This window comes from Arvicanthis niloticus, chromosome 6 (assembly GCF_011762505.2).
Source record: "Arvicanthis niloticus isolate mArvNil1 chromosome 6, mArvNil1.pat.X, whole genome shotgun sequence".
Taxonomy (NCBI): Eukaryota; Metazoa; Chordata; class Mammalia; order Rodentia; family Muridae; genus Arvicanthis; species Arvicanthis niloticus.
This window is the reverse complement of record NC_047663.1, coordinates 26,622,409-26,641,570: the sequence shown is the minus strand read 5'-3', so window position 1 is coordinate 26,641,570 and position 19,162 is coordinate 26,622,409. Positions and strand designations below refer to the sequence as shown.

At 42.6% G+C, this 19,162-nt stretch overlaps 1 protein-coding gene across 3 annotated transcripts in view; it reads left to right on the top strand.

The window, feature by feature from the left end:
* The window catches only part of Znf652 (zinc finger protein 652), a 56,949-nt gene extending 39,873 nt beyond the window's left edge, over nucleotides 1–17,076 (top strand). For all 3 annotated transcript variants that reach the window (XM_076935926.1, XM_034508014.2, XM_076935925.1), the window contains exons 3-6: nucleotides 283–430; nucleotides 766–881; nucleotides 1,327–1,471; nucleotides 8,094–17,076. In XM_076935926.1, coding sequence (XP_076792041.1) covers nucleotides 283–430; nucleotides 766–881; nucleotides 1,327–1,471; nucleotides 8,094–8,614 — 930 coding nt within the window. In that variant the 3' untranslated portion in view covers nucleotides 8,615–17,076. The remainder of the gene's footprint in view (nucleotides 1–282; nucleotides 431–765; nucleotides 882–1,326; nucleotides 1,472–8,093) is intronic.
* The last annotated feature ends 2,086 nt before the right edge of the window (nucleotides 17,077–19,162 follow it).

Below are 19,162 nucleotides of genomic sequence, written 5' to 3'. Positions count from 1 at the left end.
GGAGTGGTAATAGCAATTAGTCCTGTGTCGCTAGTGAACTTGTTACTTCTTGCCTTAGATTTTGCTGCTGTTTCCTTGCTCCCAAGGTATCTAAAAGATGAGTCTTGGAAAATAGAACATACAGCTGTTAGTGTTGGAAGATGGACTCCCTGCAGGAACTGTTTTTGTCAGGATTCTGGCCTTGTGCCACGAATCTAAAGTAGATCCATTTCATCTGCAAGGAGGTAGGATGGCCTCCAGAAGCCTCAGTAAATAAAGGTCCTTTCTGTTTACCCTGCTCAGTGTGTCTCCTGTAACAAATCCTTCAAGAAACTCTGGTCCCTTCATGAACATATCAAGATTGTCCATGGATATGCAGAAAAAAAATTTGCCTGTGAGATTTGCGAGAAGAAGTTCTATACCATGGCTCATGTACGGAAACACATGGTTGGTGAGTCTCCGCCCCTCTGTTCTCCACCTGCGGACTCCTGGAGTCCTCTGTGCTCCACATTGGGCAGGATATATAGAGCCAGCATATTGCAGTTGGTTTTAGCTTGTTGAGACATGTAGCTTGTCTTTAGTAAGCATGACCAGGTTGGACAGTGTAGTCTTCCCTACCTAGAGTTCTTTTCATTAGTGCTGTTTGTTCTCTCTTTGAAGCATTACTGTCAAAAGTGAGAGGTCGAAATTAAGACAGCATAGTTTCCTTACCTTATGGCATCTGTCTTCTCCAGTTTGAGGGTTTTGGTGGAATTGTTTTGAGTTTAAATGCATTCTCTATTACAGCACACACAAAAGACATGCCATTTACATGTGAGACCTGTGGAAAGTCTTTCAAGCGCAGTATGTCACTCAAGGTGCACTCCTTGCAGCATTCTGGAGAGAAACCCTTCAGGTGTGAGGTAAGGGATGGGCTACACCCAGGCCCAGTCCACGACTAGGGTTGTGTGGATGATGAAGTAGGGGGATGGAGTGCGGGTGCAGAGCACAAAGCTGTGTCACACCGGAGCTTCCGCATGCCAGGCGTTTGGTAGTCTGTCACTGCTGAGAAAAGAGATGTCCCATCAGGACCCAGCTGAGTCTCTTGGGATAACTTGAGTGATGTGCACTCAAGATCAGTAGCTGATCTTTCTTAGTGATTCAGAAAAGTTGAGGATGAGCCAGAATAATTACATGAGAAATTCTCCCTTGTATTGATAACTCAGCTGCAGGAACATAGTGAATACAAACTGCTGTCATAAGCAGGCTGTGTTTTGAATATGACAAGAAACCTATAAGCTTCTGAGGGTGGACTGGAGTGGTGTTTCTGTGCTTGGCAACCAGTACTGTCCTATGTGTCCACTGCAGAACTGCGACGAGAGGTTCCAGTACAAGTACCAGCTCCGCTCACACATGAGCATCCACATCGGGCACAAGCAGTTCATGTGCCAGTGGTGCGGCAAGGACTTCAACATGAAGCAGTACTTCGACGAGCACATGAAGACGCACACTGGTGAGGGCTTCTCAGGGAGGGTGGGGATAGCCCCCAGTGCTTGTTGCTAGCCCTCTGCTGGTCTGTCTTTAAATCCAACCATAAATTTGCATTATTTTCCTGTTTTATTTTGCCTTGAAATGAAGTCTTGCTATGTAGCCCAGGCTGGCCTCAGACTCACAGCGATCCTCCTGTCTTAATCTCCCAGGTACTGAAGTCCAAAGTGTATACCACTGTGACTGGTACACATTTGCAATTGTAATCTTGCTTTAAGTAAGCCTGAGATATATAAATAAATGTAGTACCAAAATTTTCTCTTTTATAACTATTTTTAAAAGAATTATTTATGTGAATGCCTTTTGTGGTTTTTGTTTTTGTATTTTGTTTTTTGAGACAGACTATTATTGTAGCACAAGCTGCTCTGGAACTCATAGTAATCCTCTTGCCGTCTGTTCCCATGTGCTAGGATTGTAGGTGTATGTGACCATGCCCAACTGTAAATAATTTGTTTGTTTTGTCTTATTTTCTGAGACATGGTATCTCTGTAGACCAAGCTGGCCTTTTCTCTACCTATAGATATAGATATATAGAGAGAATCTGTCTGTCTGTCTGTCTGTCTGTCTGTATGTATATATGCTCCATAGCATTGATAAGGGATCTTATAAACATTTAATTATCTAGCTTTTGGAGAACTGGCTAAAATATAACAACTCCTTTTACAAACACTAGTACTATCCACAGCTGACCTTGGTACTCTACCAACTGGATTGTATCTGTGGCTCCAAACATTTTAGTTTGTGGTTATTCTAGTTATTATGTAAAATCTTATGATCAGTATTTTTTGGCCAATAGGCAAGGAATGTTTTTTCCAAAAGAATACAATTAATTCACTTAGATTTTTCTCTTCCCCATTATCAGAGTAACACATACTTATTAAAATATATTAGAAGGGACCTGCCAGGAATGGTGGCACATGACTTTAATCCTAGCACTTGAGAGATAGACACAGGTAGATCTCTGTGAGTTCAAGGCCAGCCTGCTCTATATAGCCTGCTATGAAAATTAGGAACGGAATAAAATCTCACTACAGAGAGAGCAATGACATTTAATCAAATAATAACATTTTGGCTGATTTAACCTTTTTTTTTTTTTTTAAGATTTATTATTTCTATTTTATGTGTATGCATGTTTTTGCCTGCATGTATGTGCACTGTGTGCATGCCTGATGCCCTTGGAGGCCAGAAGAGGGCACCAGATCACCTGGAACTGGAATTAAGCATATTTGTAAACTGCCATTTGATTTCTGTTAACTGAACCTGGGTTCTCAGCAAGAACTAAGTGCTCTTAGCCACCAAGTTATCTCTCCAGCCAAGATTTAATCTATATATGAGTGTAGCCCAGCAGTATGGCATTGCTTAGCAAGTGCAGATTCCATAGCCAGCATCACAAGCAAAACAAAACTTTCAGTTCTTAATATTGTTATGGGCAGTACTATGCCTAAAATGGTCATGTGTTCCTGTATAAGGTACATTTGGCTCTTTGTATTCTGTTGTAATCTGCTTTTACTTATTTAATTTTAGATTAATTAATTTTATAACTGTTTTGCTTGCATATTTGTATGTGTACCATGTACATGTTTGGTGCTTTTGGAGATCAAAAGAGGATATTGAGTCCTCTGGAACTGGAGTCCCAAGTGGTTGTGAGCCACCATGTGGTACTTGGAATCAAACCCAGCTATCTGGAAGAGCAACAAGTGCTCTTAACTACTGGGCCCCTCCCCCACAACATGATTTTTAACCTACAGTGGTGATACACATGCTGTAATCCCTGCACTTGGGAGGCAGAGGCAGGCAGAACTCTGAGTTCAAGTCTAGCCTGGTCTACAGAGTGAATTCCAGGACAGCCAGAGCTACACAGAATCTCAAAACAAAACAAAACCAAATAAAAAAACAAAACAAAAAAACTGGAAAAACAACTAACTGGCTGGTAGATGTGAACAGACCTTACTAGTTGGCCTAGTCTAGTATGGTATCAAATACGAGTGACTGTAGTAGTGTCTGAGAGAGTAGAAGGTAAGAGAGCTTTAGAGAGGAAAAGAAAGAAAGGCTGGATGAGGTGACAGTTATAGGCAGCAGTCTGTTTGAGTGGGATCATACCTGTTGTAGGAACTGGCGTTGATTGAGTTATCTCTTTGCAGTTAAAGAGAAGTAAGGCAGACCTTACCTAGGGAAGCTGGCCACCATCAGGCAGGGTTCCTAGTACAGTCTGAGCACAGGGTAAGTTCAAAGCAGAATATTTGCTAATTGTCCTTATATCACATGCATAAGGACAAAAGATGAATGAAGACCTGGTTTCTGTCCTGTAGAAGTCCATGGTCCACAGAATAACAGCAGTGATAATACAGTAACAGAGGCTGCCGCACACTGAGCACCTGTGTTCTGGGTGCTGCTCTAAACCCCGGCTTGCGTTTATTCCACAATGACCTCTGTAGGGGTTGTTATCTTTATTTTTCTCATGAGAAAGCTGAGGCTAAAAGAGTAAATAATTTGCTCCAGGCAGCCTTACTCTCGACCGGACACTTGGTGATTCTGTTGTCAATTTAATGTAGCAAGTAATAAAACAGGTTGTATAGGCCATCATAGGTGTGGCCAGCATCATCACAGGGTCTGATTCTCGGATTTGTTCAGTGTGCTTAGCCGCTCAGGATCAGAGGTTCTTATGTGTGCTACATGGTCCTGATGATAGCATGTTGCTTGTTTATTATTTATGAATAGCAAGTAGTTTGGAAGGCTTAGTAGTATTACTGTTATTATTTAATGTGTATGAATGTTTTGCCTGCCTGTATGTCTGTGCATCTGGCTTCTTCACCAGGCAAGCATATGATGCTTGTAGATGAGAGTTCAATGAATGTGCAGAGGCAAGAAGTAGAAGACACGATGCTGGAGAGCATTGTGTACAGAGACTACAGCATAAGGAATCTTTTAAACCCAGTATGAAACTTTTGGACTTATGTTGTATGTGCCACAAGTGTTTTGAGAGTTTGCTTTGGCTCCAGTGTGGATAATAAGAGGATCAAGAACACAGATGGTAAAACCAGTTAGATGAATTAAGGGTTAGTTTCAGGACCTTTAGAATAGTAGTATTTAGGTAGAAAAGAGTAGAGACTGAAGTAGTTTGCTAGGTAGGATAATGAATTTGACTTTCTTTTGTTAGTTTTGAGATCTCTGGGACATTCAAGTGGAAATATCCAAGAAGCAGTTTGAGAAAGGATTTAAAGCTCAAGGAGATTTTCATGAGATGGACGGGTGGATCTATGATGCCACCCAAAGATATAGACTGCTCTTCCCTGTGCACAGTGCAAAAAGATAACCACCCAGGCCCTGTCCTCTTCTGTCTTACCCGAAGATTTTTTTCATTTACGATGTCCTTCTCTAAGCTTTACAGTACTGCTTCTTAGAGCTGGGTTAGCTCTGTCTGGTAGACAGGTCTCTTGATGAGTTAATGTGTGTGCTTTTCTGGTTATCTTGTAACTTTAGCTGTTCTTGTGTCTTCTAGCTCATGTTTCCCAATTGTCTTTAAAGCAGAGCAAGATACAGTGGCTGACTTCAAATGTTACATTCTATTTTATCCTAAATTTCAGAGTAACCTTAACATTAACCATTAAGCACAATTAGGCAATGGGGCCAAATAAATAGTGAGTTGGAGGTAGGTAGGGTGATAGGTTTATGTCAAGTGAAGGCATGGGGAAGAAATTATTAAGTAAGTGAAAGATTATTAATGCAGTAAGACTTTTGCTTGAATCATTAGATTTGTTATCATCCTTAATTCCTTTGGGGCTCCCTATGGCAAGTCACATAGCCCAGGAGATTGTGAATGGACATGATCAAAGAGGCCTAGAAAGATGAGCATGTTCTGTTGAGTGAACTTTCAGTATATGCGGCTTGTGAGTGAAGTGGGTACAAGGTCAGTGAGTCAGGTAAAGAAGTAGATGCCCTCGCTGGACTAGTGGGTCGGAGACTGGGGTCTTAGGCTGCTTTCCTGTGGCTGCTTCAAATGAAGACACTGACTTTGATAGGACAGGAATTCAGGGCTTAAGAAGTTAGCAAACGCCGGGCGGTGGTGGTGCACGTCTTTAATCCCAGCACTTGGGAGGCAGAGGCAGGCGGATTTCTGAGTTCGAGGCCAGCCTGGTCTACAGAGTGAGTTCCAGGACAGCCAGGACTACACAGAAAAACCCTGTCTCGAAAAACCAAAAAAAAAAAAAAAAAAAAAAGAAGAAGTTAGCAAACACCTGTGCTATTAAATATTTTACTAGGAAACAATCCTGCTTTCCAGAACTCAGGAGGCTTTGCAGTGAGTTTGAGGCCAGCGCAGATTGCATACTGATTATCAGGCCAGCCTATCTGAAAAAAATTAAGCATTTTATTGAATAAGGAAGTCATATTTATTTCAGCAAAACCAGAAGTACAGACAAGTATTAAAAATAAGGATGAGAACTGGAGTTCAGTGTTAAGAGCACTTGATACATTTGCAGAAAGCCCGGGTTCAGTTCCCAGCACCCATATTTTGGCTCACAACTATTTGTAACTGCAGTGCAGAGGATCTGATACCATCTTCTGGCTTCTATGGATACCAGGCATGACTGTGGAATATACATACAGGCAAAACCCTTACACACATAAGAACTAATAATAAAAAAAATAAGGCTGAGTGTGGTGGTGTACACCTTTAATCCCAGCACTTGGAACTCAGAGGCAGGTAGATCTCTGTGAGTTTCAGGCCAACTTGGTCTACAGAGGGAGTTATAGGCCAGCCAGGGCTACATTGTGAGATGCTGGAGAGAGAGAGAGAGAGAGAGAGAGAGAGAGAGAGAGAGAGAGAGAGAGAGAGAGAGAGAGAAAGAGAGAGAGAGAGAGAGAGAGAGAGAGAGAGAGAGAGAGAGAGAGAGAAACACACAGAGAAAAACAGAGAGAGACACGCAGAGAGAAACAGAGAGAGAAAGCAAGAACACAGGAATGAACCATCTGCAATTCTGTTACCTACATTGTAGATGCTGTCAAGAAAGGGCCATCTGCAATTCTGTTGCCTAGAAGTAATCTTAGCAATACAATGTATTTCTTTCCATATATTTTCTGTGCACATCTTACATCAGAGTGGATAATGCTATGCATATACTTTCCTAATGTGCTTGTTTTACTTTACTAATAGATTATAGATGTCTTTATACAGATCAAATGTTAATAGTTATATTTTTATACTATATATAGTTGTTTCCAGTGGCAGTTCTCTCAGACAGATTGAAGGGTTTGTTTGTTTGTTTGTTTGTTTGACTGTTGATTACAAATATTTATTTGGGGGTGGGGATGAACTTGTACTGTGGAGCGTTTGTAGTGGTCAGGGAACCCAGTGCTCAGGCTGGGCAGCAAGTGTCTTCACCCATATGTCTTCACTGGCCATATTTGAGGTGTCTAAGATAATTAAAGGAAAACTGAGCATGGTGACAAAAGCCTGTAATACCAGCACTTGGGAGGCAGAGGCATGAAAATTAGAAGTTCAAGGTCATCCTTTCATACATAGGACATTTAAGATGTGCTTTTGGGATGCACAAGACCCTGTCTCTAAAGGGATGATTAGAGGAGTCAGGTACTGTGGTTTATACCTGGAATCCCAACACTCTGGAAGCTGAGGTAAGGTCTTGAGTTCTAAGCCTAAGATTCATAATGAAACCTTGTCTCAAAATAAAGTAAAATAAAATAAAATGGGACAAAGAAAAGATAGGAAGAAATGGATTAAAAAGGAGACAAGCTAGACTCAGAAGTCAACCAGAAAGATGTGTCAGTCATAGGGAGGAAAGGTCCTTCAGCAAGGGGTAGCTGGCCCCATCTGACTCTTGAATTGTGTCTCTTAGGAATTGTAAGTGGATGGGTAGGGTAGGGTAGGGTTCTAGATTCTGTAGGAGGCAATAGGAGATCCACTTTCTTCTAGAATAAGAAAGAGATCCAGCTTTCTTCCAGACTAAGAGAAAGATTGAACTGTGGTGTGGGTAAAGAGGTGTTTGCTCCTGGTTATGGGAGTTACAGGAAAAAAATGTAAGAAAATGGATTCTTTCATGCATGTAGAAGAAGTAGGGTAGGAAGTGCTGTGGATTCTATGTCGAGCTGGACTTCAGTGTTCCTAACTTTGACTGTGTTTAACAGATCACCTTGGGCAAGATATTATCCCTCAGACAATAGGGATAGTGTACTACCTTATATAGTTGCGGTGAGAATGGAAAGCTACCAGATGTAGTGATTGAAATAGAGCCAGGTTCCCTGAATAACTCTTAATACACAATCTAGAGTGTGTTAGCCTGTTGTAAGGGAATGGGGTGGTAGCTGAAGCCACAGTGAACTGGCACATGAAGTGGTAAAATTTCAGACAAGGTGTCCATAGGCCATGGCCATAGGGCACGCCATACCTGCAACATCCACACTGATTTCCCTCCTCTTTCCTTACCAGCATGTTAGCTTATAAGTTGTGTATGTGCCTGCTGTAACATGCAAAGTGTCAGTTTGGGAGACAAAATGCTCCAGGGAGAGCATGATTGGCAGGTGCCCATCTTTACACCTAGAATACCAACCCTGTTTGTCTGTGCTCATCTCAGGAGAGAAACCTTTTATCTGTGAAATCTGTGGCAAAAGCTTCACCAGTCGACCCAACATGAAGAGGCACCGCAGAACTCACACAGGCGAGAAGCCCTACCCCTGTGATGTGTGCGGTCAGCGGTTCCGCTTTTCCAACATGCTAAAGGCCCACAAGGAGAAGTGCTTCCGAGTGACCAGCCCAGTGAATGTGCCGCCAGCTGTCCAGATCCCACTGGCCTCAGCTCCAGCTGCTCCCGCTCCAGCCGTGGCCAACACTCCCACCAGTCCAGCCCCTGCAGTCAGTATGAACCCCGTGGGTGGCGCGCTTCCCTCAAGACCTGTCCCGCACCCGTTCTCGCACCTGCACATTCACACGCATCCACACCACCCGCACCACCTTCCCATCCCTCCTGTGCCTCACCTGCCCCCACCTCCAGCCCTCTTCAAGAGTGAGCCCCTAAACCACAGAAGCCAGAGCGAGGACACCTTTCTCAGGCACCTGGCAGAGAAGAACAGCGCAGCCCAGGCCCAGCATCATTAGCACCAGCCAGTGTCATCCCCGCGGTGAGTTGGCAGAAGGGGTGCAGCTGTACTTCTCTGGGATCTTCCTGTCTCCATGGCCTCCTTCAGGGCCTTCACCATTGTCCTGGTGAGCCATCAGACTGACCTGAGGGAGTGAAGAAGAAGACTGCCCTTGAAACCAGGGGAACCACCGAACTAAAGCCCAATTTGCTTGCATTTTCTGATGACTTTTATAAATTTCAGATACTGTGACTGTGGGATTTTATAATTTCATATCAGCGGATGAGGTATGCTTGCTTTTATATCCCGGTCTTCTCCTCAAAGAGGGGATGGGCCTGGTTTCCTTTATACTAATCGGGAAGGCTGTGAGATTAATCTGGAGCATTAACTGTATCACTGTGTATTGTAATGAATTCTTTTCAGCTTTTGGTGCTGGCTGCAGAGTCGAGCTGGCCGCGTTTCACACAATATCAAGCATTATAGAGAAGATGGGAATTTTCTTCTTTGTGTAGCTCTTTTAACACACTCTTTATTTTACTACAGAAATTATTTTAGAGTTTTTGTATAGACTTTAGTAGTCTGTTTCTAAAATGAGATGTATTTCAATAAGCTGTGTAATTTTTTCAGTGTAGCTAAACCCATGTTGTAAAATAGATAAATTTTTATAATCATCAAAATGTGATTCTTAAAGATGCATATAATAACTTCTATTTCAAATGTATTCTTACATCCGTACAACTCAAAGGTGCTTCTGAGACTGGATGGATCTGAGCAGGTCAGCAGATCAGGTACAAAAGCAAGGTTCAGTACAAAGTCAGTCCTCAGTGAATTGAAAGCCTCTGCTGGACATTCAGTCCATTGGGCTCATGGATACACCCAACACTGGTGTCCCTTTGGACTACACTGTGGATTCAGCGGGATGGTGCGAGGGAATAGGGTCACCCAGAGTTAGCCGGGTTTGCAAATGTGAATGGCATTTGTGAATGAGTACCCTCAGGAGGATGTGGCGTTTCCTTGGATCACATCTGTTTCTCGCTTTTCTTAGGAACTGTGTTGTGCTCAGCTGTTAGGGGAAGATGAATTGGAATCTCTTACTTGAGGTTCCTGTGTTTTCCAAGAGTTGTTAGAAGAAGTTAATATGGTGAATTGAAATCATAAACATAATTGCTGATAGTGACTGAGAAATGTGGATGAGAAGACAAGTTGGCTTTTGAGTTTTAAAACATCTGCGGTCTCTAAAGTGTGGATGTCCACAGTTGATGAGTATCTGCCATTTAAACTGTAGTGAGAGGAAACCCTCGATACTGCTGCCTGCCTCGGCAGAGGAGGGAGACCGCAGCATCTTAGGTGAGGAGTGGCAGCTTACTTGGTCAAGACTTAGGGCACTTCCACAGAGCGTGGTCATTCTGGAGTGGATTATATGGAAGGCCAAAGAGAGGGGCTAACATGGTATTTTCAGTCAGCTGCCGTGTACACGGCACAGCTCCATGTTCTGTGCTCGTCTTCTTCTCCTCAGAGGCTGAGTTCCAAGAATGGTCACTGCCTTCCCCCTCTCCTCATCTCTCTACCCTCAGGCTCCTAAATCAGAACCTTAGCTGTTATTTATTTATCTTTGATATTAAATGTGCAGATATACGTCACGCACTTTTTTTCTGGCTACTTAACTCTGCAGTGGGGACACACAGACTCTGGACTGAGGTTAGGTTCCTGCTTTTAAGTATCACACTCTAAATTAGTTTTTTTTTGGTTTACTATTTCTAGATTTACTCCAGTTTTGCCCTTGTCTTCTGTAAACATAGGAAAAATTGTGTGCCGAGTCAAGAAAGTATCTCAGGACACACTTTCCCTACAGTTTCTAGCTATGAATTTTAATGAATGGTATTTTTAATATTTATATACATTCTTGGAGCCCTCATATACCCAAGGCAAACAAGGAAGCAGATTCCTTTTTTGAATGTCGTGACTTAGAAGTCACCCCCCATTTACCTCCACAGTTTCCTTTGCCTCCTGTGAGAAGTCTGCAAATCCACACTTTCATCTAGACATATCAATATTTCATGATTAAAATATTAAAATATTTTTTATCAAAAAGGTATAAATTGTAGCTAAGTTAATTGGTTATACCTTATTTTATACTAAATGATTTTACAATATGAGGCAGAGATTCTGAATTCTAGACTTGAGGCTGTTGAATTAAAACCATTCTATGGTTATACTATGAATAATCATTGAAAAATTCAGGTAGTCAATTCTGACTTCTTTATTCAAATGACTATAGCCATAAGAAACTGTCCTCTTCATAGGAAACCCAATAGCAAGTCAGTAAGCATCGCCATCCTTAACAGAAGCAGAAAAAAAGAATTTAAAACAGTGGCTTATCCCTACTACACTCTGTCATTCTTACTGAAATGTGAAACAATGTAGAAATGCCAATTTGTTTTTTTCTGGATAAGTATATCTTCCCTGACTCGAGAAGCCTGCTCTAAAAAAATGACTCTCAAAAGTGTCATGTACGAATAATGGGCATATGCAAATGGGATCTGTAACAAATGCTTCTGAGTCAGAAACCACAGGATCATGCCTTAAACGTGCAGGTGCATCAGCTTTAACGTGCTGAAGACTCAAACTCAGGGTTGACAGTGTGCTTGGGGTCTGCTAGCTTCTAAGGTAAAAGCCGCCATGTGTGCTGCGCTCGCCCACATATGCAGAGGTGCCCCGTGAGTTCTGTAGAACCTGTTCTGTTCTTGTTGCCTGTCTAAGAAAGAAGACCGTGGAAGAGTTTGAGTTCTAGGCCCGTGTCTGTACTGTTATCTCATAAATACATCACCACATTTCAGAATACAGATTTTAAATCAAGGCTTTCTCATTACACCATTCTGTACTATCTTCAAAGGCTTTTGTTGTTGCAAGGATTACTTACTTATACGTAGACCAGGCTAGCCTTGAATTCACAGCCTAAGTGCTGAGTCTAAAGGAGAGTTACTTCCAACAATCAGCCCACCCAGGATTTTTGTTGTTGTTGGGGTTCTTGTTCTCTTCCTTCTTTCTTTCCTTCCTTCATTTGCTCCTGCCTTCCTTCCTTCCTTTCTTTCTTTCTCCTCCTCCTCTTCTTCTTCCTCTTCCTCCTCCTCTTCCTCTTCTTCTTCTTCTTTTTTTTTTTTTTGGAGAAAGGATCTCTCACTAAATACCTAAGCTGGAGCTGAACTCCCCAGTGGATGTGGACCATGGTTAGCCTCAAACCATGACTCCCTCCACCTCAGCTTCCCAAGAGCGGGGGGCTTATGGGTACCTGCTCCACCCTGCCTGGCTTCCACAAGAATGTTTTTGTGTTGGCATTACATTTTTGAAGGTTGAGTTGTGCATCTTTTGTTTTCTTCTCATAGATTTATCATTTGTATACAAACTTTTTTAGCCTAATGAAAGGCTGCTGCTCTCAAATTGAGTCAGGCTCATACTGGGTTATATTTTAAAACTGAATGAAAAGAAGAGGAACCATTTAAAGGCACATGGCTTCATTTTTTTTTTTTTTTTTTTGTATATTATTTTGACTTGATTCTTATTTTTAGCAAATGGGGAAGTCTCCACATAAAACTTTAATAAGGTTCAAAGAAACCTTTGAAAATCATTTCCAGGTACTGTCTTAATAACCCTCATAATCAGTCCTTCAGCATGGACCTTTCCAGAACTGTCCAGTCTGACACCCTCATCTGTCAACAGTATCTTTCTGAGCTAGCCCCTAGCCCATATACCCCAACCCCCACCCACACCCCCACTTCTTCTAACCAGAGGCAAAATCTTTGAAGTTTTGAATTTTTAACTTCTTGAAAATCTTTTTCAGTTTTATTATTGTTGAGTAGACATATGTTTAGTTTCATCTTTATTTCCCTGGAAGATTTAAATTTTGAGACAATGAAGCAGAGAAAGAACTCCACTGCAGAGGCATGTTTGCATGTGTGTGTGCATGTGTGTGTGTGTGTGTGTACGTGTACACGCGCATGCACTCATGAATGTGCACATACATATATATGGATCTACACCCTCTTGGAGATTTTGGTTAGGAAAACACTATAATAAGCGAGTTTTTGTATTTAAAGAGAGAAAAACTAAATCTACCATTAAAAGTTAAAGGAGCCCCTTTGTTTAAGTTACTGTATGAAAAACACCACTTCTGTTACTTTGGTGGTCCACATGACAGAGACTTTGGTGCTGTTCTGCATGTAGAGGCCATCATAAAAAGAGAGGACATGTTAGATCTAACCATTTTATCAACTTAAAAAAAATCAGTTGGGATTCTTAAAATTCTAAAGCTGAGCAAAGAATTATCAGATTTTAAGTTTTTTCTTTACTTAAACCAAGTTAGAAAATTTTCCAGGAGAATTTTCTCTCTCTCCATTTTCTTTTCTTTTTCAGGAATAAAAGATCATAAGCCATTAGAAACAGTGGCATCGTCATGCAATAACAACTCACTAGCTAATCTGACTCTGTTATCTGTAGCATTCTTGAGAAGCAATGCTGACCTTCCAGCCCGGAACTACCTCGATAAAGCAGCCCAGAGACCCTTGCTACACTTTGTATGGAAGCCATAAAAGCCGTCAGTGTGTCCACCCTCGCAGCTGAGTACTTCTGTACTCACTAGATCTTTTTATAGACTTATAGTCAGACCTTTCCCCTTAGAGGATAGTGTTCCCAAGACTCCAAGGAAAGTCAAATTCCTCTAATGTTCCAACTTTGAAGCTCTAGCTTCAGTAAATTTGTTTAAAGAACCAGATGCCATATCATTCAAAAAATTACATGTTTAATCCAAAACTACTGTACAGACCTACATATTCTGAAAACAAACTCCTTCTTTTTGTTCCCTTATTAGAGGACATGTTGTTATAAAGTGGGCCTCTCTCCACCTGTTAACTCAGGGCTCCTGGTTGATGTGTATCAGGACAGTGTTCCTGGAGTTGTTTCTGTTACTGTAGCACAGAGACCTGAGCACCTGTCTGTCTGATCCCCTACTGTCTCAATCACTCTGCTCTCCAGTGCCTTCAAAAAGCCCATACCCTGGAACCTCTGTCCTGGTCGGAATCCTACCTCTGATTGCTTCGCTCTCCATGAGTATTGGAATTGACCCTATTCCAAAGGACTTAACTACAAACTTTCTAAAACCTGGCTGAGAATTGTGAACACATTTGTGTTTTGTTGCCCCTTGTCACTCACTGGGTCACCTTTGTAGCTTCTTTGTATCTTATTCCCCCCAACACAATACCTCTGGACTAGAGCCATCTGTCCTTCACCTTCTAGTCTTTGACCACAGACCAGCTGTTCCTTTACAAATCAAAGGTCACTCAGTGTGTCTCTGGGCCATCCTTTTCTCCTCTGAAGTCTTCCTACCCTTCAAACTAAAGGAATGCAGACTGCTGCTGGGGTGCACATCCTCCTTCATAAACATTTACAGGGTTCTTCCCATGATGTTAGCTTAGTCATGGGAATAGAAAAGTGTTCTCTGGGGTTAACAAAAGTCCTTTCTTGATGTTTGATCAGCCCCTCTCGTCAGCCACCTGTCCCCCCCGTAAACCCAGTTTTTTTGTTTTCTTTTCTAAAAAGTGTGATTGATGTCTAATATATGAAGGACAGAGGAAAGGGGAGCTTAGGTGTGCTCTGTGTGTAGTGTGTGCACTTCGTTGATAAAAATGACTCTAGCAGCTGGCTGGTCTTCATATCCCAAATTAAAGTTTGTGCTATGTAATGGGTTGATTGTTCCCGCCTAAAGTGAGAACAGATGAACTCTTTAGTGAGGAAACTGGATTGGTTTTTTTGTAGGCAGATGAACACTAATGAGTATTTTGACCTTAGTCAAAGTCTTTGCTTTCTGACTTACAGTCTCTTGCATCTTTCCTTCCAGTTATTAGTACTAAGGCATCCAAGACTGACGGTTGCATGAGGCAGGAGTCTTGAAAGGCAGGCTGTTGATACATTTTTTCATCCTTTTGTCTGGGAATAGACAGGGGTTGATTGGTGGGACAGTACCAGATTGTGAGAATTGGTTTGAAAATATAGAAGTCGAGACATTGGGATGGTTCACTGGCTGTTTAGATTGAGAGCAGTGTGCAGACTGTAAGAGGTAGAGTCTGTACTGCAGGAGTCATTAGCAAGTTTCCAAAGGACTCTTCATGTTTGCCGTTGCCCATTGCTGACTAAACAGTCAGTCTTGAGAACTGGGTATCTGCTTTTAAATTGGTTACTTTTCTCTCCAGTGTCCCAGGCATTTGGATAGTGAAGAACCATATCTGTTTGTCACTGGGAAGATGAATACCCTCTGAGAAGGATGGCTGTTGTTTTGTGTCTTCATCAGGATACTTTTGGTCAAATATCAGAGAGTTTTTGCCCTCAGAGGTTCCCTCGTCACTAACTCCCGGTTACCTTCATCCTATTTGAGCTTCTCTGGTGAGATTAAGGATGTGACAAATTACTTGAAAATGGTTTTATAGGAATAGAGATGCTCAAAAGGGGATGGAAGCTGGGTTTCTGCTTAATGTCGAAAGGAAATCTGATGGTTTCAGTCGAGGAAGGCAAGAGCCTACCTGTGTGGTCTAAGAAGAAAGCAGTGGCTTGTTTCTGTATCTCTGGCTCCCCTGAATGAACATAGCCTCTTCCATCTGCCTTACCATGTAGGGGGCCAGGTAGCCAGACACAGGGTCTCACCCACACCCTGCATAGACTTGAGACTCTGGCTGCATTGGAAAATATACGTGAGTACTCACTTGGATTAAGTTGAGAAGAAATAAACGGTGTAGTGTAATGTCTGTGTTTACTTCTCAAATGGTATTACTAGAAACGTGGCCTCAGAAAACCAGGTGAATTATCTTCCAGAATATGGGGGGTGGGGGGGTGGGGGTTGTTTTTGGTTTTTGTTTCCTCTGCAGTACTTGTTTTGGCCATAAGGGGCGATGAAGTACTTTCTTCTTAGCTTTTAAGTCTCTTCTGGGCTATCCCTTGGCTCACTGATATTGGACCACTAAGTTGAGCAGTTACTCAGGCAAGGTGATGAGAGCAGAAATGGAGTCCTGTGTCTGAGGTCCGTGTGGCTCATTGGGCAGCATTACCAACAAGCCTTTGTTAATATTGGTTATGTGAGACTGAAAGCCAGCCCTTATCATAAAGGCTCCATTATTTACTAAATGCAGAGCTAAAGTGACCCTCCTCCCTGTTTCCACCCTCCAAATCCTCTTGCAGTCCAGCCTGCCCTGTCACATCTGTGACAGCAGTGGGGACCTCTGGCATATGTGTGAGTAAACACTCTCTCACTTTGTCTGCTTCAGGTGGCTATCTGACACCAAAAGCAGGTCTTCCACTAGGATGGGTGGGAAGGCATCCCAGAGCAGGCACCCCTCAGGCCTGGCCCTCTGCACTGGTTGCTTGTCTTTGGGCTCCTGCCCCTCTTCTGCTCTCTGGGAATTTTGATTGTGCCCATTGCAGTGTCTTCAGAGGAACAGTTGGATATCCACTCAGGAAAACACCAGCCTGAGAACATTTACCTTGTAGGGTCAAGAAGCATCTACCTGTGGAAGGGCCTCTCCTACTGATTGCTTCCTGGTCCCTTTTCCCCCAGCAAGAGCCTGCGCAATGCCAGATGCAGAGTGGGGGATTCTTGTAATTTCAGCCCAGGCAGAAGTGGAAGGGAAGCTATGACCAGGTTGGGTAGCAGGTGGCCAGGTGTTGTCCCCTCAGTCCTGAAGTCACTTGCACTTTCTCATTTCTTAAAGGAAGTCCAGTTTTCTTGCCAGGAATCCTTAGCCTTAGGTTTACAAAGCTTGCTGTTGAATGTTGGTCCAGAGGAGTGTCAGAAGGCAGGAGCTGCTTGGTTCCAGTCCTGCTTGCAAAAGGTCAAGAAGATTTAAGACTATGTCTAATCTAGAATGGGACAGTGTCTCTCCCTTACCTCTGTAGAGGGTGTTGAAGGTCAAATTGGGACTCAGTGAGGGAAGGCACCTGTCATGTTGTAAAGATTAGTTGGGGTTGGGGGGGTGAGTGGTCAGTAGGACAGAGTCTATTATGATGGGAAGAAGGGAGAGCAGGGCTGCTTGGCCCAGGGGGCTGCATGATGGATGGAGCTAGGTGGACTCTGAACTGGTCCAAAATGCTTGGCTTCCCTTAGTCATCTTTTTTCCTAGCATCCTGTCAGATCCCCGGTGTGATGATTTTCTTCCCTGTGTTAACTATACCAATATTATTTTTTTAGCAATGGAAATGCACTTTTTTTTATTTCAACTCAATCATGATTTTAAGTATAAAAATTTATAGATTGTTAAAACTACTTTTTTTGTGTATTTTTAACCACTCAATGTAGCATTGTATATTTTATTCTTATTAAGACTCTGGTACAAGGTGTGCCATTTAATGATTTTTTTCCAACTTGCTGGGCCTTTGGATGTGTACGGTAACCAACTTCATGCTAATGTTCAAAGTAAAAAAAAAAAAAAAGAAAGAAAAGTAGCCATATTTTTATGTGTCTTCATTTCTTCCTTAAGCTCAGATGACATTTTGAGGACCCCTTGGTTAATGACTGCTCATTGTATGTAATCTTGTAACCCACATCTGTAGTATTGGTATCTCCAGTGCTATTGGTGTGTGTACCCCAAGTCCAGCCTGATCCTTTAAGAATAACACACTTCCTGCCCTCTACCTGCCCGCCCAGTTCTAGTGACTTAGTCTAGGGCTTGTTCACAGTAGGTAAGCTGTACCAGTGAGCTACATCCTCCATCCTCTTCTTTGTGTTTTGAGAAAGGCTCTTACTGAGTCGTCCAGGCTGGCCCTGAACTCACTTGGGAACTCAGACAGGTCTTTAACTTGCTGTCCTCCTGTCTCAAGCTTCCTGAAAAACCTGGGTCACAGGCCTGGACTACTACCAGATCTGTGTGAGCAACGAGGTACTTCCAAGGCTGCCTACCACAGTGACCCCGATCTCACCTCTACAGTGCTGCTGCCTTGGTGCCCCTGAGCTGCAGTAACACTGCTCTGTCTAACTGAGTAGTAACAGCAGACTTTCTGAGAGGGGTATTTGGGGAAAGGATCAGGATGGGGTAGGACCCAACTAGAAGAGTTGACCCAGGTGCAAACAGCTTATCAAATATAGTCAGTGGGAGGCAGCTCCTTTCCCCACCCCCACCAGGCTCAGTCCCCCAGCCAATCATAGCTCATGTGGAGGTGCTGATCTAGTGCCTAGAGAGTGAGCAGTGGGTACTACAGGGAGCCCACACTCACAAAACATGCTTTCCAGTGGAGAAAAGCTGCTTTGCTGATTTATGTCGGCTAAGCCTGGAGCCATGGCCTGTATTTAATTCAGCCATTTGAGAGGCTGAAGCAAGAGGATCAGATATTCAAAGCCCGCCTGGGAAACCTGTAGGACCCTGTTTTCACTACAAAACTGGAGAGATTTAGGGATGGTGTTGGGTGAGAATGTCTACCCAGCATGACAAAGGTGGTCCTGGGGCCCATCCTTAGCACTGGGGGAGGGGGACACATGAATGGAGATATATATATATATATATATATATATATATATATATATATATATATATATCCATATATATACACATGTATATATATGTATATATGTGTGTATATATATACATACACACACATATGTGTATACACACACACATATTTAAAATTTTATATAATTTGGTGTCAGGTGATATGGATCCCTGAAACCTGAAGCTTGCCCTCTGAGATAGAGCTGTGCCAACTGGAAGATAAGCCAGCTCTGTCACAAGCCTTTCCAGCTCACATCCACCCTGTTTGTTCCTTTTACGGGATTCCAATTAGGGAGTTTAGTGTCTAGGAAGGAAACCTTATTGTTCACATTTCCCTCTGTTTGAAACCTCGTAGAACAGAGCAGAACTGAACAGATAACAGAACTGCCATTTTTATTCTCTTCTTTTTTTTTTAAGGTTTGTGTGTGTGTGTGCATGCATATGTGTGTAGTGTATATGTGCATGTAGTGTGTGAATGTGGGTGTGGTATGTATTTGTGTGGAATATGTGTGTGTGTTGTATGTGTGTGTGGCATGTATATGGTGTGTGTATGTATGGTGTGTATGTGTAGGTATGTATTGTGTGTGTTTATATGTATGTGTGTGTGTTTACATGTATGTCTGTGCACACACGTGTGCCCTAGAAGGCCAGAAAGAGGGTATCAGATGCCTTGGAGGCTGGAGCTCCTGGTGGTTGTGAGCTGCCTGGTGTGGGTGCTGAGATTTCTTAACTGCTGAGTCATCTCTCTAGCCCTCAACACAGATATCAACACAGTTTCTTTTCTTTGTTTTCTGTTTGTTTGATTGGCTTTGATTTTGAGACAGAGTCTCACAGTAGCCATGACTGGCCTGAAGCTCTCTATAAAGACCAGGCTGCCTCTGCCTCCTCAGTGCTGGCATTAATGGGTATGCCACCATGCCTGGCTATTTTTGTTTTGGGGATGGGTATGGTTTAGGTAGTCCTGGCTGTGTTCTGCTTGCTGTATATTTGAGGTGACATTGAGTTCCTGTTCTTCCTGCTTCCAACTCCCAAGTGCTAGGATTACA